Source organism: Phocoena phocoena, chromosome 3, assembly GCF_963924675.1.
Source record: "Phocoena phocoena chromosome 3, mPhoPho1.1, whole genome shotgun sequence".
Lineage (NCBI taxonomy): Eukaryota > Metazoa > Chordata > Mammalia > Artiodactyla > Phocoenidae > Phocoena > Phocoena phocoena.
In genome coordinates, this window is record NC_089221.1 from 124476454 (window position 1) to 124503109 (window position 26656).

Sequence of the window (26656 nt, forward strand, 5' to 3'; positions counted from 1 at the left end):
TGCTCGAGGCCTGCTCTTTTCATGAAAGTATTTAGTACACAGAGTTGCGGGATCTACCAGCTGGATCCCCTGAGCACCGAAGTCTGATCCCAGGTTGAATCTATTTTTCCTGCATATGGGCCTCTTGGTTCTACAGATTCTCATTGGGCTCACAGAACTTGCTCCAAAACTGAATTTTCAGAAGTGGCATGATAGGGAATTGGACATTCATGTCTGACAGACAAGGTGGATACTAATGCTTTATGCTAATTTCCTTTACGTGTCATGTCACTTCCACTCACTGGGAGATTCTGGTACTAAAACAAAAAGTTCCCCTAAGGGATATGCTAACAGAAGGGGAAAGAGATGGTTCAGAATTGACAAAGAGAAGCACGGCCACAGAGCTTGCACCTTCTGCTCCAGACTGGCTTTCCCACATCCCTGCTGGCCTCCCATAGGAGCTGAGACTCCCTATTAGTAATAAAAGCTAGGGAACATCTAAGCAAACGAATTTTTAACAATAATGACAAAAAAATCATATTCAATCATGGATGTGCCTGGATCTTAGGAGATCAAGAGAATCACTCACCCCTGGCAAGAGAAGCCCATCTCAGCTCCAGTCCTAACTCGAGAAGCCCCCTGCTTGCCTCGGTTTGCAAAGAGCCGTGAGAGGTGAGCTCCAACACGTGTTTAGAGGGAGGCGCTTTTTAAGCGTGGCTGCCCTCCCCCCAGGGCCTGTGCTGTGCTCCCAGCTGCTGCCTTTTAAGAGCACCAAAGAGGCAGGGAGGGCAAGAGCAAGAGAAAGGTCCTTTCCTCTCTCCCCTCTTCCTTCCCAGCCCAGGAAAGAGAAGAATTTGAAAGCAACAGTGAGAAAGAGGCCCGACCAAACACTGGCACAACCAAGCAGGTGGAAGCAATGGTTGGGTTTTGGTGTTTTGGTGTTTTCATAAAATGTTCCAAGGGATAAAATCTACTAGGAGGGGATGTGACAAGGTCCAGAACGCGAAGACTGCCTGCCTTCTCCGCAGACCCCAGGGGACCGTGATGGCGTGACAGCTGCCCCGAGTGGCCATCTTCCGTGGAAATCAACGTTACTTCATCAACACAATACACAAGACCCCTTATGCTCACCCACCCGCCTCCCCCGCACACACCCTACCCCAGTCCCTCTGAGCCCTCTGCCTTGCTCTGGGCTCCCACCACCCACTCACCCCAAATAATTGGCGTCCCTTTTGTTCATTTTCCTGACGTCCCAGCTTTGTCTGTCCCCTTGTCATAAGATGCAGCACTACACACGCTCTCAACACTATATAGCGGAGGCTTTTACCTTAGTGGCCTGATTGCATGCATGTAAATGGGGGGGAGGGGCGTCCAACAAATCAAGGCTATGCATAAACAGAAAACAAAGCAATAATCGTAAAGCTAGGCAAGCGAGCGTTAACATTGGAGAAACATAAGGCTTGAGGCTTATTGATTCTTTAGATCGAAACTGTTTGGATTCACTTTCCTTCTTAAATATTGGTGTACCATTTTGGCTTCAAAAGAATCGCTTCTTGCTTCTGCCCCTCTCTTTGGGGGAGGGGTCGCTTAACTCAGGGATGTGATGTTAGAGCGGCCTCCAGGGGGCGCCACGATGCGCTTGCTGGCCGAGCGGACCCCCTCATCCACTTGGGTGCCTGCAGGTGGCAATAAGTTCCCAGGGATTAAAAAGGGAGAGAGACAGGGGGGTGTGGACAAGAGAGAAAATGGATTAATTTGAAGAGTGTAAGATATTAAATGCCTTCCTCATCGCCCAAGAAACTTCCGTTCCAGTCTGTCACAGCTATTCCAGGCTTTTCATACCCACCATCCTGAAAACGAGCCTTTGCCAGGAAAAGCCAGGGTCTTAACTGGATTTCATCGGACCCTCGGCATCATAACAGTGATAATAAAAAGAACAACGGGAATGATATGAAAAATAGCTGCTCGCATTCGTTTTGACGAGCAACGTTTGAAATACTCGTCAGATCATTCCATTCGGTCCTCACCGCTACCCTTGAGGCAGGTACTGTTATTACGTCATTTTACAGAGGAGGTGACTGAGGCTGTGAAAGGTTAGGCAACCTGCCCAGTGTCTCACAGCTTGCAGTGGTGATAGTCTGGCCTGGGGCCGCAGCTAAAAGGAAACACTGATATGATATGCACTCATGTCCTTTCAGAAAGGAGCCAAAACAAGTTTACCGGTGACGGTGGCCAGGGAGCAACGAAAAATGGAAAAACACTGAAAAATTTCTGGCAACTAGCATATGTGATCTCTGACAACGTCACCTTAACTTTTAGCACTTTTCGTCTTCCTCCCCTATGGCCCGTTATGTCTTTTCCTCCCTATCTTCCTGTTTCTCCCACTTCTTCCTCCTCTTTCTTCCCCACAGATACTGTCCCTTTACATGTCTCTTTCCTTTTTTGTCATCTCATTTCCCTCACTTTACAATTTTCAATATAGTGATGCAAATCTACACTTATCTTTCCCCATTTTAAGGCTACTGGTTATTGAGCAATTGAATATTTTCTATGAATATCATAGTTCTTAAAGATTCATGATACAGCTAAGCCATGGTAAATGTTCAGTAATTGCTAGCATTATCATCATGACAAGGAAGGGGAGAGTAGAATTAAAATCCTAGATTAGAAGAAGCTACTGCAATTTGAGCATAAAAATAATCTGAGCTATCTGGTAACCTGCGCAAACAAAGGAAAGAAAGCATACTGCTGGGCTCTCTGTCTAACGCAGAAAATCACGCTCAATTCATAAGGAAGTCATCCCGGCCCCGCCCCGCCCCGGCCCCGGCCCCGCTCCGCCCCCGGCCCCGCCCCGACCCGCCCCCGGCCCCGCCAGGTGTGATCTCTAAGCAGAATTGGCCATCACTTAAACCTGATCTTTAACCTGGCTGAGCCCTGGCTGCCTTTCCCACCAGGACTTCTCTTTGGTTCAGCAAACCTCCCAGCTTGCGGCCCTGTGACCATCTCCCTAGAAGGCAATCTGGGTTAGCTCCAGGCATCACCGCTAACCTCGCAGCGCTGAACTTCCCCTCCCCCTTCCGTCCTCCCCGTTTCACTACCTTCACCATCAGCTTCTCCAACTCACCTGACAGGCTAAATCCGGACTGATGGAGGTTCCTCACAGGCGGGTTGGGCCGCGTGGGAGAGCCCCGGGTGGAGCCGGCGGGAGTGCCCCCCTTGGGCGTGGTGGTCAGGTCAAACACTGGCCCGTCATACATGCCCCTGGGCACTGCGTGCAGGTCCGCCATCTGCAGCAGAGAAAGCGGGCAGCAGTTTATTCGCTCAACAGTTAAGGGTGTGTTCTAGGCGGCACAGAGGTGGCAGTGAATTAAGTGCATGTAGTGAGAGCCAGAAAGTAATAATCATGTTATTTTTACTAGGGATGCAATGTACAACATGATAAAGATACTTAACACTGCTGTACGCTATAAGTCAAATCCTAAGAGTTTTCATCACAAGGAAAAAAATCTTTTTTCTATTTCTTTAATTTTGTGTCTATATGAGATGATGGTGTCCACTGAACTTATTGTGGTACTCATTCCATGGTGCGTGCAAGTCAAACCATTATGCTGTACACCTCAGACTTATGTTTGGGCTGTACAAGTCCATTATATCTTGATAAAACTGGAAAAAAAATTAAAAGGTTATTTTAAGGAAAGGAGAAGCAGTATAAAATAAATAATGTGGGGTGTTGTGATAGAGTGACCATGGAGGTGGCGGGTGAAGGCCTCTCCAAATAGATGCGCTTCTATCTTAAGGACCAAAGGAGATTGTTGGTGGGGCCAGGGTGGAGGGAGGGAGGGAGGGAGGGAGGGAGGGAGGGAGGAGCTGGGGGAGGTGTGGATGGCAGTGCTCTCAGCAGAGGAAACGACAGTGGGAACGTCATCAAACAGAAGAACCACCCATGCGGCTGGAGCAGAGCGGGTGGGAAGGGTAGCAGTTTGAGATAAGGTCATAAGTGCTGGCAAGGACCGCATGGGAGTTCCATCCTCACGCTCCTCAGCACAGATCAAAAGCGGCTGTCCTCACTGACAGTCATTGAAATGACTGTCCTCATTCAGTGGGTCTGACCCCCTGGCCTCTGGCTGTGGTCCCACAGCACCTGCCCTGGGACCGTGGAACCCGCCAGCAACACCAGCAGACGCCAGGCGTGGTGGAACCAGAGCTCACGGTCACATAGAACAGGGCGCCTCCCGCAAAGGTGCTCACAGTCTATTATGCAAACACTGCAAGACCACCCAAGGCAGCAGAATGGCCGGCGCACAACCTCTGCCTGTTTCTTATCATTGCCCAGAGGTGAGGCAATGAGGACACACCGACAGCCGACATCACAGGACAGCTTGTTCTAAGATCCAAGGAAGCTGGCCACAGAAGCTTCCCTCGCATCCATCAGTGACTCAGGTGCAGGTGCAGAGGCAAAGCTCACCAAATTTTCAGATGTTAATGATTCAGGTGAGATGATGACTATATCTGTACTCCCCCCAAACCTTGACCAATAACTGTATTTCATTAACATCTCTTGGGGTCCAGAGGCTAAGTCACATTCATGGAAATACAAAACTGATACCTAGGACGTTTGAGTTTCATTCTCTTCTCTATTAGGCCAAAACCGGAGTGTGGAATTTTACTCCATACTAACTACCTTTAAAATACCACTCATAAAGAGAGAAGAATGGTGAAGGGATTTAGAGCACTGTCATGAATGAATAGCGTAAGGATGCAGGGATATTTAGACCGAAGGACAGATGACTTTGGGAACACACAGGTGCTCAGATGGGTTTAACTCATTCTGTGCAGGTGCCTGGAGCAGAACTGAGCTTGGTCGGCTGCAGGGAGGTAGACCTGCAGAACGAACAAAGTTCGTTCTCCTGTGGAGGCCACGGATACGGCTGCTGCCACCCATTGGGCTCTGGAGGACATGGATTCTCTCTGGCTTCTACTCAACAACCGCCTCGGTAACCCTACATCTGAAACTACAAGGAACTTCCCCAGTAGGAGCTCAGTGATTGGACAACCAAGATCATGCTGGGGCTATTTGCATAAAAAAGGCTTCTCAGAATTCTGAATAATTTATTTCAATTTATGTTTATGTCTCCATCATAATTCTAGAATCCTCTATTTTTGATTTTATAACTGATTGGATTATCTGTTCCCCTTCCAATAAAACATTAAATTTGAAAACAAAAACAGACAAGGAAAAGAAGTTGGTTCTCACGGGCAGGGGTGGGCAGCTGCCTCATGAGATGGGAAGGCCCCCTGTGTTGCCAACATCCACCCAGAGGCTCGACGACCACTTACTGGGGTCTAGGAGTCGGGCGGGGCACTTACATATTGAGTTTCTGTGATTCTCTCTCTAAGAGGTACTGCAGTGGGCACCCATTTTCTGTCCCCAAGCCCCCGCCCCAATGTCGCCACGACTGAAGACTCATTCTCCCTGCTGGTGTGGGTGTTGGCAATAGGAAGGGCTCACTGGAGTCCCACCCAAGAACTGCCCTCAGATGAAGAGAACCGCTAGGCCCAAAGCCCCACCCTCTGCTCCGGGGCAGCCCACATCCCATACTGGTTTGTAGGTTGGCGGGTGTGTGTGTGTGTGTGTGTGGAGGGAGTGAATATAAGGCCCAGACCCCTTTCAAGGACCAGCCCAGCTGAGGTCCAGCTGAGGCCTTGGTTACAGCTGCATCCCAGCCTGACTTCTCCCTCTGCCCTGTTCTGCTTCCTTCATTTGGCCACAAGGGGTGATCCTGAAAGCAACACCCAGGAAAACTCCTGTGTGAAAATCTCCCCTTCGGAGCCTGTTTCCCAGGCAACGTACTCTGCAGGGAAGTTGGAAACCCCTGGGGTGGGTCCAGGCACAGAGGTGGCATACGGTTCTGTTTCCTCTGGCCTGGCCCCCAGTGACTTACAAAGGGAGCCGCCTTCCTCCTCCTCTCCCACCATCTCCCCCATCCCATGTGCACAGATGACTTTATCCTGTCTAACAGACGAGGTCAGCACCACGGCTCAAATCCCACAATCCCAGAGCTGGTCAAACCCTGTTTTGAGGAGCCCTAAGGTTTCCCTACAGGAAGGCGACCTGGAGATGAGTGTGGGGATAGGAGAGGCAGCTGGAAAGACAGAGTTCTGGGCCTCACCCCTCCATCAGCTAGAGCTACTCTGTCTGTAACGTGTAGGGAGGTAGGCAGACATGTACACAAACATGTACCCATATGGCTGTGTATGCATCTACCTATTTATCTGTGAAATCAGGGACATAAATAAGATTTTATATGAACCACAGAACTTGCTAAAAGAGTTATAAACATTTGCGCCAATGGAGCAGCATCAGACAGATGCGGGATGGAACAAGGAGGGGTGGGTGTGGACTGCTGGCTCTCTTTGTAAGCCTTGAAGAGTAAATTATTAACAAAAAATAGATACAGACTTTATTTTGAATTATTAAAATGTTTAATTACTTTAAGGAAAAGCACTCTAAAAATGGAGGGAAATCGTTTGCAAAAAAGCTTTCTTTAGCCAAGAAAGTTTCTGAATCCCCCTTTTATAGTCCATTAAATCTGTGCAATGGTCCTTCGGGAAGAGATGGGTGCTGTGAATTTCTTTGGGAGGATCTAGAGCACACAGACCCCTCCCAGTCTCATGGTTCCCGTCCCTGTGCTGAATGGGACACAGAGCCCATCCCCCCCCCCCCCCCCCCCCACCTCTGGGCTCTGCCTGCTTCTCACCTTCCTCCGGGCTTTAATGCGCTTGTAGACATAGTCCGAGAAGGGGCTGCAGGGAATGAAGCGGCCAGCCCCCTGGGTCACGTGCAGGTTGCCATCTTCCAGCATGATCTTGCCCTGGCAGATGACCACCAGAGGAACCCCGCGCAGCTCCATCCCTTCAAAGATGTTGTACTCTGCAGCCTGGAGACAGGGGCGAGGGACAAAGCCTTGGTTATGGGTGCAGTAAGGCCAGAAAGAGGAACGCGGTTCTCCTGTGCTTGGGATCCTGCCTTCAGCACCCCTAGGAACTGACTCACCAGGTAAGCCAGGAACAGCTTACAAAGCATCTGCAAGCTTCTAGTGGGTGGAGGCCTCGGGAGACGGATGCTTGCTAAGAGTGGGCTTCCTGGCCAAGAGAAGCATCCAGTCTTAAGTAAGGTCCTCACGTGGAAGAACATTTTTGTCACTGGCAGTGTTCGAAGAGAAGGTGGATAACTACCAGAGATGGTGTATTTGCCATCTTGGACTGGGTAGATGGGTTACATGACCCTTAAATCCCCACTAGCTTGAAATTAAACAATCTAATATGACACAATGTTGAAGCAAAGGCCACTGCCACCCCAAATGGGCTTCTTCCCTACCTCCTTCATTTATCCAATAAGGGCAAGGCATTATTGAAAAGTGGTTAAGGATATCAGCTTGGAGTCAAGTTATCTGGGTTTGAATCCTAGCTTCACCATTTACTTGCTGTATGAATTAATCTCTGCATCTCCACTTCCTTAATAATAGTGCCCACCTGAAGAAGACTGTTACAAAGATTCAACAAATGAAAAGCACAGTGCCTGAGACATAAGTGCTTGAAAAATGCTCTTTTTACTAACAAGCATTGTATTTTTAAAACCCTTTCTGTTAGGTACCGGGCTTTAACTGTCAGCTTTCACATGGAACTCCTCATGAGGAAGTCATCAGAGCTGTTCACCAATTTTTTTCCCACTCTTTCTCCTTCTAGGCACAAGGTATCCGTGTACTTCCTGACCTCCTGGAATAAAGTACAGCCTCCGGCCTGGCTCTGGTCAGTGCAGGCTGAGAGGAAGTGATATCTCGGAAAAGCTTTCAAAGCCATGTCCTGGTCCCCGACCTCAGCAATCATAGCACGTGTAGAGAGTTGGTGCCTCTACCAGCCCCCAACCCTGAGTGACTGTGATGGGCAGAGCCCCTCTCCTCTGCCGACACATTTTGGAAAGCAGGAGTGAGAAAGAAACTGTTGAGGTTTTAAGTCCCTGGGAATTGGGGGTGGTTTGTTATTGCAACACGTCCCTGCCTGACTATCCCGGTTCACCACAAACACACGTCTCTCACCACCACATTCCCTGCCCACATTCCCCACTCTGCTCCACTCCCACCTGCTCAGGTCTTACCGACTGGTGGTTCTTGGCAGAGACGATCTTGACGGCATCTGGATCCCAGATCACCAGGTCGCTATCAGAGCCCACAGATATTCTTCCCTTGCGGGGATACAGATTGAAGATCTTGGCAGCATTTGTGCTTGTCACGGCCACGAACTGGTTTTCATCCATCTTCCCCGTGGCCTGTTGAAACGTACACACACAAAATGGTCCATCTAGGGCTTCTGAGCTCAGAGCAGGGGGACCACAAAGGCCCACATATACAAAGAGGGACCTCTGAGACGGTGAGCACAGAAGTCCACCCAGCAAGCTACAGAATCAGCGGGGCTGCCACCCTCACCCAGAGAAAATGGTTAAATGCATGGCTTAAGATGGAAGTGACGAAGAAGAACTACAATCCTGCAGCCTGTGGAACAAAAACCACATTCACAGAAAGACAGACAAAACGAAAAGGCAGAGGGCTATGGACCAGATGAAGGAACAAGATAAAACCCCAGAAAAACAGCTAAATGAAGGGGAGATAGGCAACCTTCCAGAAACAGAATTCAGAATAATGACAGTGAAGATGATCCAGGACCTCGGAAAAAGAATGGAGGCAAAGATCGAGAAGATCCAAGAAATGTTTAACAAAGACCTAGAAGAATTAAGGAACAAACAAACAGAGATGAACAATAGAGTAACTGAAGTGAAAAATACACTAGAAGGAATCAATAGCAGAATAACTGAGGCAGAAGAACGGAGAAGTTACCTGGAAGACAGAATGGTGGAATTCACTGCCATGGAACAGGAGAAAGAAAAAAGAATGAAAAGAAATGAAGACAGCCTAGGAGACCTCTGGGACAACATTAAATGCACAAACATTCACATTATAGGGGTCCCAGAAGGAGAAGAGAGAGAGAAAGGACCTGAGAAAATATTTGAAGAGATTATGGTTGAAAACTTTCCTAACATGGGAAAGGAAAGAGCCACCCAAGTCCAGGAAGCACAGAGAGTCCCAGGCAGGATAAACCCAAGGAGAAACACGCCGAGACACATAATAATCAAATTGGCAAAACTTAAAGACAAAGAAAAGTTATTGAAAGCAGCAAGGGAAAAATGACAAATAACATACAAGGGAACTCCCATAAGGTTAACAGCTGATTTCTCAGCAGAAATTCTACAAGCCAGAAGGGGGTGGCATGATATACTTAAAGTGATGAAAGGGAAGACCCTAAAACCAAGATTACTCTACCTGGCAAGGATCTCATTCAGATTTGATGGGGAAATCAAAAGCTTTATAGACAAGCAAAAGCTAAGAGAATTCAGCACCACAAAACCAGCTCTACAACAAATGCTAAAGGAACTTCTCTAAGTGGGAAACACAAGAGAAGAAAAGGACCTACAAAAACAAACCCAAAACGATTAAGAAAATGGCAATAGGAACATACTTATTGATAATCACCTTAAATGTGAATGGATTAAATGCTCCAACCAAAAGACACAGGCTTGCTGAATGGATGCAAAAGCAAGACCCATAGATATGCTGTCTACAAGAGACCCACTTCAGACCTAGGGACACATACAGACTGAAAGTGAGGGGATGGAAAAAGATTTTCCATGCAAATGGAAATCAGAAGAAAGCTGGGGGCTTCCCTGGTGGCGCAGTGGTTGAGAGTCCACCTGCCGATGCAGGAGACACAGGTTCGTGCTCTGGTCTGGAAAGATCCCATATGCCACGGAGCAGCTAGGCCCGTGAGCCATGGCCGCTGAGCCTGCGCGTCCGGGGCCTGTGCTCCACAACGGGAGAGGCCACAACAGTAAGAGGCCCACGTACCGCAAAAAAAACAAAAAAAAAAAAACAAAGAAAGCTGGAGTAGCAATACTCATATCAGGTAAAATAGACTTTAAAATAAAGAATGTTACAAGAGACAAGGAAGGACACTACATAATGATCAAGGGATCAATCCAAGAAGAACACATAACAATTATAAATATGTATGCACTCAACATAGGAGCACCTCAATACATAAGGCAAAGGCTAACAGCTATAAAAGAGGAAATCGACAGTAACACAATAATAGTGGGGGATTTTAACACCTCACTTACACCAATGGACAGACCATCCAGACAGAAAACTTAATAAGGAAACACAAGCTTTAAGTGACACAACAGACCAGATATATTTAATTGATATTTATAGGACATTCCATCTGAAAACAGCAGATTACACTTTCTTATCAAGTTCACAGGGAACATTCTCCATGATAGATCACATCTTGGGTCACAAATTAAGCCTCGGTAAATTTAAGAAAATTGAAATCATGTCAAGCATCTTTTCTGACCACAACACTATGAGATTAGAAATCAATTACAGGGAAAAAAAACGTAAAAAACACAAACACATGGAGGCTAAACAATACGTTACTAAATAACTGAGAGATCACTGAAGAAATCAAAGAGGAAATCAAAAAATACCTAGAGACAAATGACAACGAAAACACGATGATCCAAAACCTATGGGATGCAGCAAAAGCAGTTCTAAGAGGGAAGTTTATAGCAATACAATCCTACCTCAAGAAACAAGAAAAATCTCAAATAAACAATCTAACCTTACACCTAAAGGAACTAGAGAAAGAAGAACAAACAAACCCCAAAGTTAGTAGAAGGAAAGAAATCATAAAGATCAGAGCAGAAATAAATGAAATAGAAACAAGGAAAACAATAGCAAAGATCAATAAAACTAAAAGCTGGTTCTTTGAGAAGATAAACAAAATTGATAAACCCTTAGCCAGACTCATCAAAAAAAAGAGGGAGAGGATTCAAATCAATAAAATTAGAAATGAAAAAGGAGAAGTTACAACAGACACTGCAGAAATACAAAGCATCCTAAGAGATTAGTACAAGCAACTCTATGCCAGTAAAATGGACAACCTGGAAGAAATGGACAAATTCTTAGAAAGGTATAACCTTCCAAGACTGAACCAGGAAGAAATAGAAAATATGAACAGACCAATCACAAGTAATGAAAGTGAAACTGTGATCAAAAATCTTCCAACAAACCAAAGTCCAGGACCAGATGGCTTCACAGTTGAATTCTATCAAACATTTAGAGAAGAGCTAACACTTATCTTTCTTAAAAAAAAGAAGGAAAAAAAAAAAAAGATAAAGAAGATGGAAGTGACTGCTCTGGAAGTACGCATTTTTTTCTGGACATGTACATACATTTACTTACTTATTTATCCCTTCTAACTCCAAAAAGGATTATAGACAGTTCACAGTAAAAACAAATGTAATTATCAGCCCATATCTCAGATAATATGTTTGTATTTGCATGGACACAGGATAAATATGGAAGAACCTCACCCAAATGATAACAATGGCTATCCCTGGGTTGTGGGATTATAAGTGAGTTTTGTTTTCTTTCATGTGTGTACTTTTCTGTACTTTCCAAATGTTCTTTACTGAACATGTATCATGTTGGTAATTTTAAAATATATATTATTTTTTAACAGTTCCAGGTAGTGCCAAGATAAATATACACACACATTCATAAATAGATAACAATGTAAAAAAAAGACCAAAAAAATCTAAGTTTGTAAGAGAAGAGACAAAAATATGTATACTTTCCCCCTTCACAAAACAACTTGGGTAAGGAAAGAAGAATTTAGTTTAAAATCTAGTTTTGCGCTTCCTGGGAGCCAAGGAAAGGGAAACTCGGATTACACTGTGTAGATATGTACTCTATTTGGCTCTGAAATGAGTGGCTTCAGGGTTTTAAAAATAAAACAGAGGGAAATGATCAACTTAATAATGAGTTATTTATTAATTTTACTCAAATCTTAGGAAGTGACTTCATTTGCATGACTTTTTTAAAAATTTTTCAGCTTCTGTGATGTTAAACAAGGAAAATAAAACCAGGCCACTTTGCCAGAAGACTCTGACAGACAATCACCTGTACAGCCCGGATGACCACACACCACTCCTTGGTGAGCAAATGACCTGAGAAGGGACATTCCCAAACCACCTGAACCACCTGGCTCCAGAGACACCTGGGCAGGTATGAGGCCTCCTCTGTGCCCCCAGCACCCCCATGACAAGGCAAAGAGGAGCAGCGGCAGGGGGCTCTGATCTGGCCCTGGATGCCCTCCTAGGACCTTGGTCCTTACCACGGCCTTGTCCCAGATGACAGACATCCGCTCTTCCACACCGCTGGTGCCCTCGGGAATGGCTGTAAAGTTGTCCTTCCCGATGGCCTTCTGGGCAGTGCTGAAGGTACAGTGGGCACTGCCGGAGAGCTGCAGGTCCCCACTGGCAAAGGAGAAAAGCTCCATGTGAACGGGGAGGCTAGAGGCACCGCAGGGGCCCAGAAATGAGGGTCTAGTGTAGGCACGTGGAGTGCCATGACTTGAGTTTGGAATCCTTCTTCTCCCTCTCGCCAACTATGCGAACTTGGGTGAATTTCTTCCCCTCCCTAGGGCTCAGTTACCTTATCTGGAAAATGAAGGGGTGGGATTAGATCACCTCTTGTGTAACAAAAATGACCCACATGAGTGATGGGACTTATCCACAGAGGGCAGCAGCAAACTAGTCTCCCTGTAATTTTGGTTAGGTGGTCATCAAAACTGAGCAAATGATTTTGTCTCCCGGACCCCCAGTTGCTCAGTCTGTGAAATGGTGATAACAGTTCCTCACTCACAGCGTTGTTATGAGGAACAATGAGATCACACGTGTAACCTCACCCTAGTGCTCGACATACAATACGTATTAACTGCTGTTACCATTACTAATATGATCACTGTAGTATCTTTTAAAATACACTAGGGAAGAGCCTGTTATCTGTGCTCAGCACTGCAGGGGAATTCTCGATGTTTATTCCTCACTGCAGACTCTAGTCTAGCGGATGGATGGGCGGCTCCAGTCTTCATCCCATCGTTCCCAAGATGCCTCCACACAATGCCTGCTGCTTGTCATTCTGCACCAACCTGGCCAGCAAGGAGTTGATGTAGTCAGGGGTAGTTGGGTCAGGACTCAGAGGCGGGGATGTCACAAACGCAGCCGCCTTGGCCCAGTTCTTGCTCCAGTAATGGGTCCCATCCGTGCCCAGGCTGGCGGTGATGGGCTCACCAAAGACCACATTTCCTGCAACAGGTAGGAAAGAGGTAATGGGTGATATAATATATGTGCTGCCCTGGGCCGGGCTCAGATAATCATAGCCCCTAAGCCTACTCAAGGCTGTGGCTCTGGAGTCAGGCAGGCCTGGGTTCAAGTCCGTGTTCTCCCACTTTTCTAAGCCTCTGCTTTTCTATCTTCTAAATGGGAACAATTCTGTATTCTGTAGAAGCCACTGGTTGCAAGATGCAGCATCAATTCTCAAATTCTGAGGCAAATTAACATTTGAGGCAAAAAAAAAATATATATATATATATATATATTAATTGGAAGATTCATCCTCATTTCAGAAATGTTAAAATGTGGAATAAATAGGTCCTGGGGCTTCCCAGGTGGCGCAGTGGTTGGGAGTCCGCCTGCCAATGCAGGGGACACGGGTTCACGTCCCGGTCCAGGAAGATCCCACATGCCGCGGAGCGGCTGGGCCTGTGAGCCATGGGCTCTGAGCCTGAGCGTCCGGAGCCTGTGCTCCGCGACAGGAGAGGCCACAATGGTGAGAGGCCCGCGTACTGCAAAAAAAAACAAAAACAAAACAAAAAACAAAAATAGGTCCTGGAATTGATGAAATAAGACGACGTCTACTTCTCAGCCTTGTGAAAAAGAAAGGTTTGGCATACACAAAGTGTCTGCCACATAAGAGACGCTAAGCAAATGTGATTTCTTTTACACCTCTTACTCTTCCCCCCTGTAGAAGCCCAAAGCCCCATACGTGCCCACATCACTGGGAACCACTACATCCTGCTGTCGCAAAGACATGCTTTGGTTCCACAAAGTAAAACCAATTCCTGAGGATGACACATCTTATTTGCATCATGTTTGTTACTCCTTAACCTAAAGCAATGAGTAATTTGCTCAAGGACACCCAACAACCAGGGACACAGCAAAGCTGAGGTTAGCTTCCCAGACCCTGTGTCTAGAATGAGAGGCTGGAATGCCCAAACTAAGGAGAGGGGAGGAAGGATACTGGGACGTACACTGATCTAAACTGAGCTTGTGAAAGAAGAAGGGATAGTGATACAGAAGGTAAATGCTATCTCATAGAAGGTGGGTTGGTATCAAGTTTCTCTGTGCCAGAATCTTGGGCTAACGATTCCCGTGCAGCCCTTGGCTTCTTTAAGTTTGCTCCTCCATCTTCCACATTCAAGTTCCCCACAAGGTGGAAGTTTAAGAAGGCTCTATGGCTAGGATTACAGGTTTTGCCTTGCTTCAACTCCAATCAATTTTAGGTTTTAGTTGCCTGGATTTCTGTGTTGGGAAGAATTCTAAATGTGCTTCTGGTCTCACTAGAAAAGGCTCAGGATTGATTTGTGATGTCTGCCATGGGCAAAAGAAGGAAGCAATGGCAATGATTCATATAGGACAGACCTGTTCTTTGGGGTGGCAGTGAAAAGGATCCACATAGGACTAAAGAGAATTTCAAGGACTCTCCAAAAATATTTACCAAGCTAAAGCATATGAGACCAAAAAGAAATGAAGAAATGAAAGTCAAGGCAAGCATTCAAGTACTATTAAGAGAAATACAACCTTAAAAGTGGAAGACCTCTCCCTTTGGACTATCTTTAGACGGAAGACTAGAATAAGTAGAGATTGTAATTACATTATTGACACAATTGGATTTGGAGACTAGCTCTCCAAGCTGGGAGATTCTGGACAAGATGTGCTTCAATTTCCTCTTCTGAAAAATGGTGATAATAAATGCCAGTTTCTCCTGGTGCTTTGTGAATTCTACATAATAATACATTTAAAGTATTTCCCCTCAATGCAGGGTATACAGTTGGCCCTCATTAAATTGAAATTCCTAATGTTGATTCTGAGCAGCCGTGCAGAGATGCTGAGGAGCACTTGGGGATTAAACACCCTGGGGCTTAAATAGTCCCCTGGTCCAGAGGGAAGAGTGAACCCTGCCATACGCTGTCTTCCTGCTCTGAATGCTCTTGACTCCTCCCCTGAGAATGATGGTTCATGAGATGTTTATTGGCTTCCATCTCAGCAGCTGGTTTTTCATCACTAAAATAATGCCTCCCTTCCACCCTGGAGACACAGCTGTACTAGTTCTCCTTGCCAGAAAGTCATAAGCCAGGAGGCTAAGGGTGAGGAATTTTTCTACATGGAATTTAAAATAAGACCCAGCATATAATTGAAACACACTGTCTTTGAAGCCCTCAGGTCATCCGAGAATGGGTCCCAAGCAGGATGTGGCCATCAGCACGAGGCATGACAGGGTGAGGATAGTAGGTGGCCATGGGGAGAGGAGTGGAGGTGTCCCCGTGCACTTTTCTTTTCCTTTTTCCCTTCTCCAAGAATGGGTAAGCAGCACTGGGCTTCATTCCTGGTTCTGTCCTGATGACTCATACCCAGCGAAGCAGCCAGGCCATATCATATGGAGACACTTAAAAGCCGAGCGAGAAAACAGCAGGTTTCCCATGAGCAGGGTAAGGTGAGCAGGTGGTGCCCCAGAATCTGCCAGCTAGAAAGGCTGGCGGGGCAATTAGGGAGATTCCCCTCCCGTAAGAAAAGGGTCCCGTTTGCCAGAAGGTCAGGCAGCCAAACACTCGGCCATCGGTCAGCTGGGACTATTTTTAGCCGCCCCCGTCACTCACATGCGGAGTTGTACAGACCAGTTCTGGGTTTGGTAGATGAATCATTCAGCTTGGTCCCACGGGCACACGGCAGTCACAGTCATACAGCCGGGCCTAGGAAATCCTCCCTCCCAACCAAACGCAGAGCCCTACGGCTCCCGTGTCTCAACCACACTCTGTTCACAAGGGAGCCCATTAGTGTGTCACTGAGGACAAGAACGGAAAGCAGGAGAGCAAGTTTTGAAATGAGGGTAAGCTTGAGCTTAGCACAAGGTGAGCAAAGGAAGCCGAGTTAACAGCCATGGAGAAAAGAAACAGAAGTCAGAAGGCCATGGGGACAGAGCCGCGTCATGAAGTCCACAGCGCTGGATGTCCTTTGGAGACCCATTCAATGCCTTCTCTGAAATAACCTGGGCTACCCTGAGTGGCTCAGGGGGTGGGACCTCCTCCCTGTACTCTGCCCTCAACCCTGACCAATCAATTACACCATCTCCGGAAGAGATATTGGTTCAGAGGTGAGCCCACAACCCAAGCCAAGGCAATGGCAGTATTCCTGGGGACTTTCCCTTGAGCTATTGGAAAAGATGTTCTCTACTCCCTCACCATGCCCCCACCAAGTGCAGAGGACAAGAACAGCTCTTAGCATTTATTCTTGTCATTGTTCATACTGAAAAGAGAGGAAAGCAGAGTCCAGAAAGGAATAACAGTGATAGAGCTCTAATATCAGTGTTTAAACCCCTTGATCCAGCCATGCCTGAAACACCCTCAACCAATAATTTACTTGTTTAAGTCCATTTGAGTAGGGTCTTTGACTGCTGCACCAAATATAATCTTCATGAATATGTCCATATATAAAGTTCAGATAACATGAACTGACAGTGAAAGATCACAGGGAGGAAAAGAGATGCACCAATTCACCAAAGAACTGATTCAAGCTGTGTCATCTCGGGCAGACCACTTACCCTTCCTGAGCCTCAATTTACTCATCTGCCAAGTAGTAGAAATCCTGGGATCCTGCCATCCACACAGGATGCAGAAAGGATCCAATGGGCTAACAAGGATGAGGGGCTTCCCTGAGAGCAAGGCAATGAGCAAAATAGGCACCATTTATACAGGACAGCCAAGGGAAAGGAGCCACATGGCTCGTTAGGGGCTCTGAGATCTTCGGAGCACAAATCACCTTTTTTCCTGGCTTGTGAGATGAGGTCGGCTGCACTCTTGCTCATGACCTTCGTGACGTAGAGAGGACAGTTGGTTTGGCTGGCGATGGTGATGGCACGGAACACAGCCTCAGCTTCCAGCTGCAAAAAAAAAAAGTCCCCGGGAGTCAAGGGGAGCACGAACCTCTCAGAGTGCCACTCCCCTGTCTCTACAAACTGAGAATGCAGTGCTGCACAGAGGTTAAAAGCCTGGAAGATCTGCAGTTAGACGCCCTGGATCCAAACCGCAGAACTACAGCTTCCCAGCTGTGTTGCTTTACTGGGCTTCTCAAAAGTGGAGATCAGCCCAGAGATAAACCCACCCACCTATGGTCAACTAATCTACAACAAAGGAGACAAGGATATACAATGGAGAAAAGACAGTCTCTTCAATAAGTGGTGCTGGGGAAACTGGACAGCTACATGTAAAAGAATGAAATTAGAACACTCTCTAACACCATACACAAAAATAAACTCAAAATGGATTAAAGACCTAAAGGTAAGGCTGGATACTGTACAAACTCTTAGAGGAAAACATAGGCAGAACACACTTTGACATTAATCACAGCAATATCTTTTTTGATCCACCTCCTAGAGTAATGAAAATTTAAAAAAAAAATTAAAAAATGGGACCTAATTAAACTTAAAAGCTTCTGCACAGCAAAGGAAACCATAAACAAATCGAAATGACAACCCACTGAAAGGGAGAAAATATTTGCAAACAAAGTGACTGACAAGTGATCTCCAAAATATACAAACAGCTCATGCAGCTCTATGTCAAAAAAACAAACAACCCAGTCAAAAATGAGCAGAAGATCTAAATAGACATTCTCCAAAGAAGACACAGAGATGGCTAACAGACACATGAAAAGATGCTCAACATCACTAATTATCAGAGAAATGCAAATCAAAACTATAATGAGGTATCACCTCATACTGGTGAGAATGGCCATCATCAGAAAACCTACAAACAATAAATGCTGGAGAGGGTGTGGAGAAAAGGGAACACTCTTGCACTGTTGGTGGGAATGTAAATTGATACAGCCACTATGGAGAACAGTATGGAGGTTCCTTAAAAAACTAAAAATAGAGTTACCATATGATCCAGCAATCCCACTCCTGGGCATCTATCCAGAGAAAACCATAATTCAAAAACATACATGCACCCCAATGTTCACTGCAACACTATTCACAACAGCCAGGACATGGAAGCAACCTAAATGTCCATCAACGGATGAATGGATAACGAAGACGTGGTACACACACACACACACACTGGAATATTACTCAGCCACAAAAAAGAACGAAATAATGCCATTTGTAGCAACAAGGATGGACCTAGAGATTATCATGGCCCTAGAAATTATCGTAAGTAAAGTAAGTCAGAGAGAGACAAACATCATATGATATCGCTTAAATGTGGAATCTAATAAAATGGCACAAATGAACTTATTTTAAAAACAGAAATAGAGTCACAGACATAGAAAACAAATTTATGGTTACCGGGGTGGGGGAAAGGGGAGAGTAAATTGAGAGACTGTGATTGACATATACACACTATTATATATAAAATAGATAACTAATAAGGACCTACTGTATAGCACAGGGAACTCTACTCGCTACTCTGTAATGAAATCAACTATATGCCAATAAAAATTAAAAATTAAAAAAGGAAGTGGAGATAGGGAGGGTGTATCAGGGGACGGTGGGGTGAGAGCAGTGTCTGGCCAGAGTGGGCACTGCATCAGTGAAGCTAGAGTTTTCCCTTGGCCTATTCTCTCCTCTCCCTGTGATTATCACAAAGGCCACATGTGATGGAAGTCTTAGCTCCCCAGTCTGCCCAGGGCAGAATCTCTGGCAAAACACAATCCCAACACCAGTATGTATAAATAACCAGTGAAGGCAACTAGGCATTAAGTCCTTTCCTGCAGCAATGGGTGAATAGCGATGGGTTCGTTCCCACAGGCATTTCTTACACTAATAATTCCCAGGCTTCTCAACACAAAGATTTCTTTTATCACTGATTTCCTCCAGCCCACCCTAATGTAGAATTCACGTTTTCAAATATACTAACCGACCCAGTTGAATTTAATGAGTAAGAAATAATAAATCTTCCCTTATTTTATTAACAAAGCAGGATCTTAGAGCTCAGCCTCTCTCATGAGCTGGATCTGTGTTCTGGTTCTGCCACTTAGAAGCCAGGTGATCTCAGGGATGTTACACAACTTCCCAAAGACTCAGTTTCCTGGTCCATAAAGCAGGGATAATAATAGGACGTGACACACAGGGCTGTTCAGAGAATTAACAGAGTTCATCCTTGTAAGGCAATTAGCTCAATCCTGGAACAAGGCAAGTGTTCCTTGAAGGTCGGCTATTGGTTGCATTGCTGATGAAGGCTTCTGACCAGTGCGAGAGCCTGCGTTACCACCCAAAGCCCGAATTAGTCCAATTCAGCCCAACGCAGACACGCCGGCGTTTTTCCTTTCAATCAGCAACAGCTCCTTTTTAGATGGATATGACCCTCTGGTTAGCCATGCAACCCAACACTTTAAAAAATATCGAAAATAGCTTGCAGATACATGCCCAATGTTTGTATAACGCAAACCAGTCACTGCCCTTGGTGAGTGTGACTTAGGAGAAAGACTCTAAGAACTTGGCTGGTCCAGCCAGCATCCCCCAAGCTGCACTTTGTTCCACGTGGTGAGATGAAGATCCTGGAGCCCCAAGCACAGGTGAATGTGGCCACCTTCCTGAAGCACCCAGACGTCAGAGTGGCTGTCTCCGAGCCTCGGCTTCAGCTCTCTGAACGGCATTACTCCAGATGCTATCTAGGTGTGCTTTGAACTGAAGAGGGGCTTCAGAGCCCCTCCTGCGCCCTCCTTCTTCATGCCTGTGCTGCCCACTCCAGCTCCTCCACGACTGCAGTCCCGGCCCCTTTGATCTCATCCCCCCCGCTCCAAGCACCGCAGGGTTTTCAGCACCTTGACAACATGACTATCTTTGGAAGGTTACATCACCCTCCAACTTCACCCAAACGGGCTTCCAGTGTTGTCGAGATCTGCAGCTGAGAGGCTTTTTACTAAAAAGGAGATGAGAACAGGGAGGAGAGTAGGGTTGGGGGGCGGGGGGGTTGGAAAAACAAACCAAGGAACAAAAATAGACTCTGCTCAGAAATCCCCTGGCTGCTGCTGCAGAAATCGATCTTGCCAGGACTTCTCCACAGTGAACAGCATTGAAGAAGTTTCACAAACAGTACTGATCACCCTGGCCTACTCACACAGGGTAAACAATTTTCCAGTCCCTCAAACGTGATGGCCAGTGGCTTAATCTCTCTGAGCTCCTGCTTCTTTATGTAACGATAATACCCAGACTGGGGCAAGGATAACCGTTATCTCCATTAAATGCAATGAGCATAGTACTGGGTATAGGCAAATACTCCAAAGGAGGGACCTGGTATTAAGGAGACCGACTTTTCCGGAGGGCTGTGACTGTAACCTTGATCACACAATTATAAATTATTTCAACTGGCAACAAAAATATCGTTAAACACAATGGAGCTTCTAGGGTGCTAATAATGTTCTGTTTCTCCAACTGGGTGCTAGTTACACAAGTGTGTTCAGTTTGGGAAAATCCATTCCTTGATGAGAGGAACAGTATTCTCTATGTGTGCTACCTTTTCTTTTTTAAAAAGATCCTAACAGAGATAGCCAACGAGAATACTGTGATTTCTGGTTCTGGCTCCTTCTTCTTCCTGTTGTAGAGAGTACGGAGCTTGGGATGATACAACAGGAGAGGATTTGCTTTGTCAACATGGAGGGCCTGGAATTTGCTGCAGGTGCTAGACCCAGGCTGATCTCCCAAAGCCAGTGTGCTCTCAGCCATACGGGCAGCCCATTCCCAGCTCCAGGCCTGTGCCAGCAGCTGAAGTTGCTGACAGCTCAGAGACGTGGAATCAGCCACTAGTTACCATTCGTTGGTTCTTTAACTCCTAAGCACTGATGCTAATCAGAATTCATCTTACACGTGGGAAAAGCGTACCTGGATGTCCTCATCACCATACACAAATCAACCGACATAATGTCTACGATAATCCCATTCGGCCCCCTGTCGATATTGTGCAGGACTCATAATATGGAATAAAGGAATAGTGGAAATGTCTGAGATTCACATGATTAAGAAAGGATTTAGATATTTACCAGTCCTACTGAGTAACAGTGCAACACCCTCCGACTTGTATTGTCTTTAGAGAGATCAGGGGCCACAAGTAAACACTCCCTTTCCACTCCTTTCTAATTTCCTTAGGGGCCTTGAGTTGGGTCAGTCAGATGTGGTCTTTGGAAGAAATGTTCCAGGTTCTGTCTGGTATTCACAGAGTCCCACCACCTTTCAGAGATGTTTGTTCACACACCGTACGTGTGTGTGCCAACAGAGGGGAAGCTGAACGCAAACACTACAATGTAAAATGGGCAGCAGGCCATAAACCAGGCTGCTGCGATGACGGGAGTCTCCCGGAAGATGAGGCTAAAAAAGAAGAGCCTCCATTGCTACTGCTTCTCTCCCTCCACCCCTCTCCCTACCACATCCTCCTGAAAATTACCTCCTCTGGTCTGCTCAGTACATGGCCTTCTGGGCCGGTTATCCCCATTTCCAACATCCGGATTTGCTCCTAGAATGAGAAAAGAATGGAGAAGAGTTTTTATATGAGCTCAACCAAGGTTTGAAAGAGTTAGGCTGGTATATTCTGTTTTTTGTTTGTTTGTTTTTGTTTTTGCAGTACGCGGGCCTCTCACTGTTGTGGCCTCTCCCGCTGCGGAGCACAGGCTCCGGAAGTGCAGGCTCAGCGGCCATGGATCACGAGCCCAGCCGCTCCGCAGCATGTGGGATCTTCCCGGACCGGGGCACGAACCGGTGTCCCCTGCATTGACAGGCAGACTCCCAAGCACTGCGCCACCCGGGAAGCCCAGGCTGGTATATTCTAATCTAAAGATGTGTTCAAGGGAAAAAAAAAAGAATCAGATGGGGATGTTGAACAAATTTGTTAATTCTATATCTGGAATTGCAAAACAGGGTAGAGTCTTAACTAAAAGAAGAAAAGAGCCTTTAGGGGTGGCTTTTTTTATTAAAAGGACGACAGTCTGTCAAAGTATCAAGTTTTTTCTCCATTACACGTCAAAAGTCGCACCAGCTCACTTATTCTTCATTTCTTCCAGATGCAGACACCTCTGAAAGGACACTGGCTTAACTCGTTTGTTTATTCATTCATGCATTTTGAAACCCATTCCTTCAACAAAATGTATTGACTTTTGACTCTGAACTGCCTCGTGAAGTCACACAAGGGTTGAGGTGTCCAACTAAAGCATCTTCCATCTCACACGATGCTCTCCTTCCTATCTGGTCCAAAAGTGCTGCGACAACGCACAGGATGGAACTCGCTTGAACGATGGTCTCCGAGCACATTCCAATCACCAGGGCAACTTTTCCATAATACACCTGACTGAGCTCTCCTATGACCTCCCAAATCTGGATCTCTGGAACCCGGAGAATCCCAGGGAGCGTTCCTTAAGCTCCACGGGTGATTCTAGTGCACTGCTCACGTTGGGACGGCCTATTCGCAAAGCCACGACGTCCCTATAGCTGGAAGGTTAAGAATAACATGTAGGGCTTCCCTGGTGGCGTAGTGGTTGAGAGTCCGCCTGCCAATGCGGGGGACACGGGTTCGTGCCCCGGTCCGGGAAGATCCCACATGCCGCAGAGTGGCTGGGCCCGTGAGCCATGGTCGCCGAGCCTGCGCGTCCGGAGCGTGTGCTCCACAAAGGGAGAGGCCACAACAGTGAGAGGCCCGCGTACCGCAAAAAAAAAAGAATAACGTGTAAAGACCCATGAATGCCACCTGACGTGGGTGGGGGAGGTGCGGGCACCTAGAGGCACCGATCGCTGCTGTAATTACGTCACAGTTTCGGTTGCTCCAAGAGGAAAGGGACCCTGTCTTTTTCACCGTTGGACGAAGGGCTAAAGACGCTGTACTCTCCGACTGCCCTTCCAGCTTGAAACTTTTGAAAATGTCCCTTGTTGGTACCCTTAGAAAATACTTCTTGCTCTTTAGTCACTTTGCATAACGTGTAGCAAAAACTCCGAGTATAGCAGCTGCCTTCATTTAAACAATGCGATAAAATCTTTCAGCTTGAGCTGAATTTAATAAACACATACACGAAACTCATCCAAATGGAAAAGAGCCCTTATTCTTTTCCTGACCGGGAACAGATCTTCCCAAGGTGGGGCGGAGGCGGAGAGGCGGTGCGGAAGCAGACACACTTCTGTGCTAAGAAGCCTCAAGAGGAAGCTGGAAAGGGGCTGTGAGTCGGAGTCCGTCTGCCTCCACAGAGGCTAGGATGAAGAAGCAGGGAGTCTGATTGCTAGCGCATCTGGAGGGAGGGCTGGGGCGTCTGGCTGCTGCACGGAAAGCTTGAGAATGGGGAGGAGAGAGAGCTCCACCACCACCAGGATGCCTCCCATGGGAGCAAGGCATCTGGAGCCTCTTCGGAAAATGACTTCATTATCTGGGTGTGCGGGGGATGTGGGAGAAGGCTGTCGGGGGCCTGACTAATTAACCTCCTCGGTCATAAGGGAGTGGAAACTGCACGCTTAACTCACCTCCTCCGCTAGACAGACAGCCCTGAGAGTCTGAAATCCTAACAGCTGGAGCCTGCACAGCCCGGGCGCTGCCTCTCCGGGAGCCTACAGCTGGACTGGTGGAGAAGGACCCTTCTCCACCATCTCTGGGTAAAGATGCTCACTGAGGAACATCCCCTGAGAAGCTAAGATTGTGTTCTCCCAGTTGCTGGCTGTGATCCCTGGGCCAGTGACCTCATCCTTCAGAGCCTCGGTGTCCTCATCTATAAAACAGGGAGGAGGGTGGGCGCCACCTTGAAAGGCTTGGGCGAAGATTAAATGGGAACATACGAGCGCCCTGACTAGGGCCTGGCACATGGTGGGAAGCGCTCCCCAGGTGGGTCCTGCTGTTAGAAGCTGACGGGTCTGAGATGAGGGTCGGCCTCAGTGTGTTCCCACACCCCTGCCGACCACATTCGCCATGTCCTGGACAACTTCTAAAGCACGGCCCGAGTACTCGAGAGCTCTGGAATGCATCTGTTTTGACTCCCCGCTATAGCCTAGTGCTGCACAAGGCACTGCACTGGCACAAAGCACTCAGGAAATACTCTTAAAAGAATGAATAATGGTTTCTTGCTGTTACTGTTATCAAATGGACTAAGAGAGCTGACACTGTTTGCTGGCTGCCGCCTCCTAGCGGAAGCCAATCCTGAACGCCTCTGAGATCAACAAAACCCTGGCGAAGACACATCTGTGCATCTAGCCCATTAAGCAACCCAGGAGATGGAGAGAGAAGTGCTTTCTGCTTCCTTACAAATGATCGATTTGGGCCTTGGGGCCCTTGCTGTCATCACTCTTTCCTCAGGTTTCTCAATATGATTTCTCGGAAATCAGTGGGATGTCTGCTCTGATCCCCACAAGACCTGAATTCATTATCTAAGGCCGTGAGTTCCGCAGTCCTGGCTCAGATTTCCAGCTTCTGAAAAATGCTGTCTTAGAGTTTTTCTTCAGGACTGAGCATGACACGTACCTTGGACTCATTTTCAAAACAGACTCAGCGATGCTCTCCCACTAAACGGCCCAATTAGAAAACCTCCTGTGCCAGGATGCCTTTTCTGATTCCCCAGAATGGCCAGACGGCTCCCTGCTTTTCAGCATCTTCTGCTTTCTCCCTCGCTTGTCTATTTGCCCTCATAACTCCTTCTCCTAGACTGTGAGGTCCTTGAGGGCAGGTTCTGTTCTTAGCAGAGTACTTATGAGGGTGCCTGGCACATATTGAGAGCTCTGGCAACACTGAAGAAATGAGAAAATAAATGGGAGGCAGACCCTAGCCCAAGCAGGAAGTATACTGCAGGGAGCTGTGCTGTGTTACCTGGGCAATGATATCCCCATTCTCAGCGTGCACCTGAGCGATGGCTCCCAGCTCTCCCAGACAGGTGAAGATCTCGTACAGCTGAAACAGAAATGAGTCTTTGTCACATTCACAAGACCCAGTGCTTTTAGCAATCTCATGCAAGGGCCAACGACTAGGGCCAGAGCTAAAATAAATGGGATGAACTAGAGGAAATAAGTGACTAGGGCAGAAATACAGACTAAAACATGCACAACCAAAGAGGAGTGCTAATCCAAAGGAGCTCTAGGAAACTGTCTATATAAGGAACCCAGCATGTCTCCTAGGCAGACAGGGCACACATCTAGCAGAGTGATACTAACCCCCCTACTCTGCCTCCTGCACTTTAAATGGAATTACTTCCCACTGAACTCAGACAGAGCTTCAGAATCCTTCTTAACACTCCTGAAAGGCACCGCAGCCTGGCCAGAAGCTAACTCAAAAGCTGAAACCTCTATCTCTTAGCCGCTCAAGGCAGACCACCCTTCATCTCCTTGCCCGGTGGCATGGGAATTCGTTTTCTGTATTTCTTCTGAGAAGCTGAGATTTGTCTAAAACAAGCACACCCCATGCATTTCGGAGACAGAGAGTCAGAGGCAAGCTGGTACGATTACCCCAAAGAGTAGACGGCCCTCCTTAATCCCACAGGGCTGAGCACTTACACTCCCCCCTGAGTTCCCGAGGGGTGTAGAGTTTGTTTGGTAGATGGGAGATTTAGACACGCCCTTCCTCTTGTCCTTTTGAGAAAGCTGCTGCCAGTGGAAATGTTAGTTCCCTGTCTGCCTTGCCCCGGGCACCCTGCCCGTTACCTTATTTAAAATGTAGTGTAAACGGCGAGGACTTCAGGAAGCTCTCTTGCCCAGCAGTCTCCCACACTGACCACAGTAACTCATGTGCAAAGAGCCAAGGTCACCGGCAACCACAGGAAAGCCATCCAGAGACCCCAAACCACACAGTGATGGGTTATTACCTCTGTGTTCGACACTTGATACAAATCCTTATAGGCCATGTAAACCATGAAGGAGTTCACCCCTGCAAGAGAGGGATGGGAGGGAAGACAGGAGGAAGACAGCATTATCACGACCCTGCCGCATCCTGTGCTCCCACTGTGACACCCCCCGGGCCCTGAGGGCATCGCAGGCCCCTGCCCAATGCAAAGCGGATGCGTCCCATTCTCCAAGAGCATTTTTCTATTTCCTCCTCTACCCTGTAAAATTGACGATTCCTATGACGTCATAGCAGAATGGTCTCTTCTTCTGCGGCTCCTTCCTGCCTCCCCCTCCAGAGATCCCAGCCCAGAGAGCCAACAAGCCTCGACACTGCTCAAGGCAGGATACAGTGTCAGGAATCACTGCAGCACACTAGCCGTGTACACACACTAGGAGTGGCACCACGTGCTGGGTCAGCGAGCTTGGAAACCCTAACCCCTTGAGCCTCGGTTTCCTCATCTGTAAAATGGAAAAATAACACCATCCTGCTTCGTAAGGTGGTTGGAAACTTTAAAAGACAACACATGCAAAACTCTTAGCACCAGCACGTGGCTGATCTCCTGGGAGAGGTTTATTTTGCTCTTGGTGAGTGCCTGCTCTCCACCAGGCCTGGGCAAGGT

General features: G+C 47.0%; 1 protein-coding gene across 1 annotated transcript in view; it reads right to left on the minus strand.

The window, feature by feature from the left end:
• Positions 1 to 911: 911 nt before the first annotated feature.
• The window catches only part of DPYSL3 (dihydropyrimidinase like 3), a 111322-nt gene continuing 85577 nt past the window's right edge, over positions 912 to 26656 (minus strand). Inside the window, exons 5-14 of the mRNA XM_065875682.1 lie at positions 26018 to 26079; positions 25030 to 25110; positions 21646 to 21714; positions 17030 to 17150; positions 13084 to 13240; positions 12268 to 12409; positions 8135 to 8305; positions 6738 to 6917; positions 3104 to 3266; positions 912 to 1655 (exon numbers count right to left, since the gene is read on the minus strand). Of these exons, the coding sequence (XP_065731754.1) occupies positions 1567 to 1655; positions 3104 to 3266; positions 6738 to 6917; positions 8135 to 8305; positions 12268 to 12409; positions 13084 to 13240; positions 17030 to 17150; positions 21646 to 21714; positions 25030 to 25110; positions 26018 to 26079 (1235 nt within the window). The 3' untranslated portion in view covers positions 912 to 1566. The remainder of the gene's footprint in view (positions 1656 to 3103; positions 3267 to 6737; positions 6918 to 8134; positions 8306 to 12267; positions 12410 to 13083; positions 13241 to 17029; positions 17151 to 21645; positions 21715 to 25029; positions 25111 to 26017; positions 26080 to 26656) is intronic.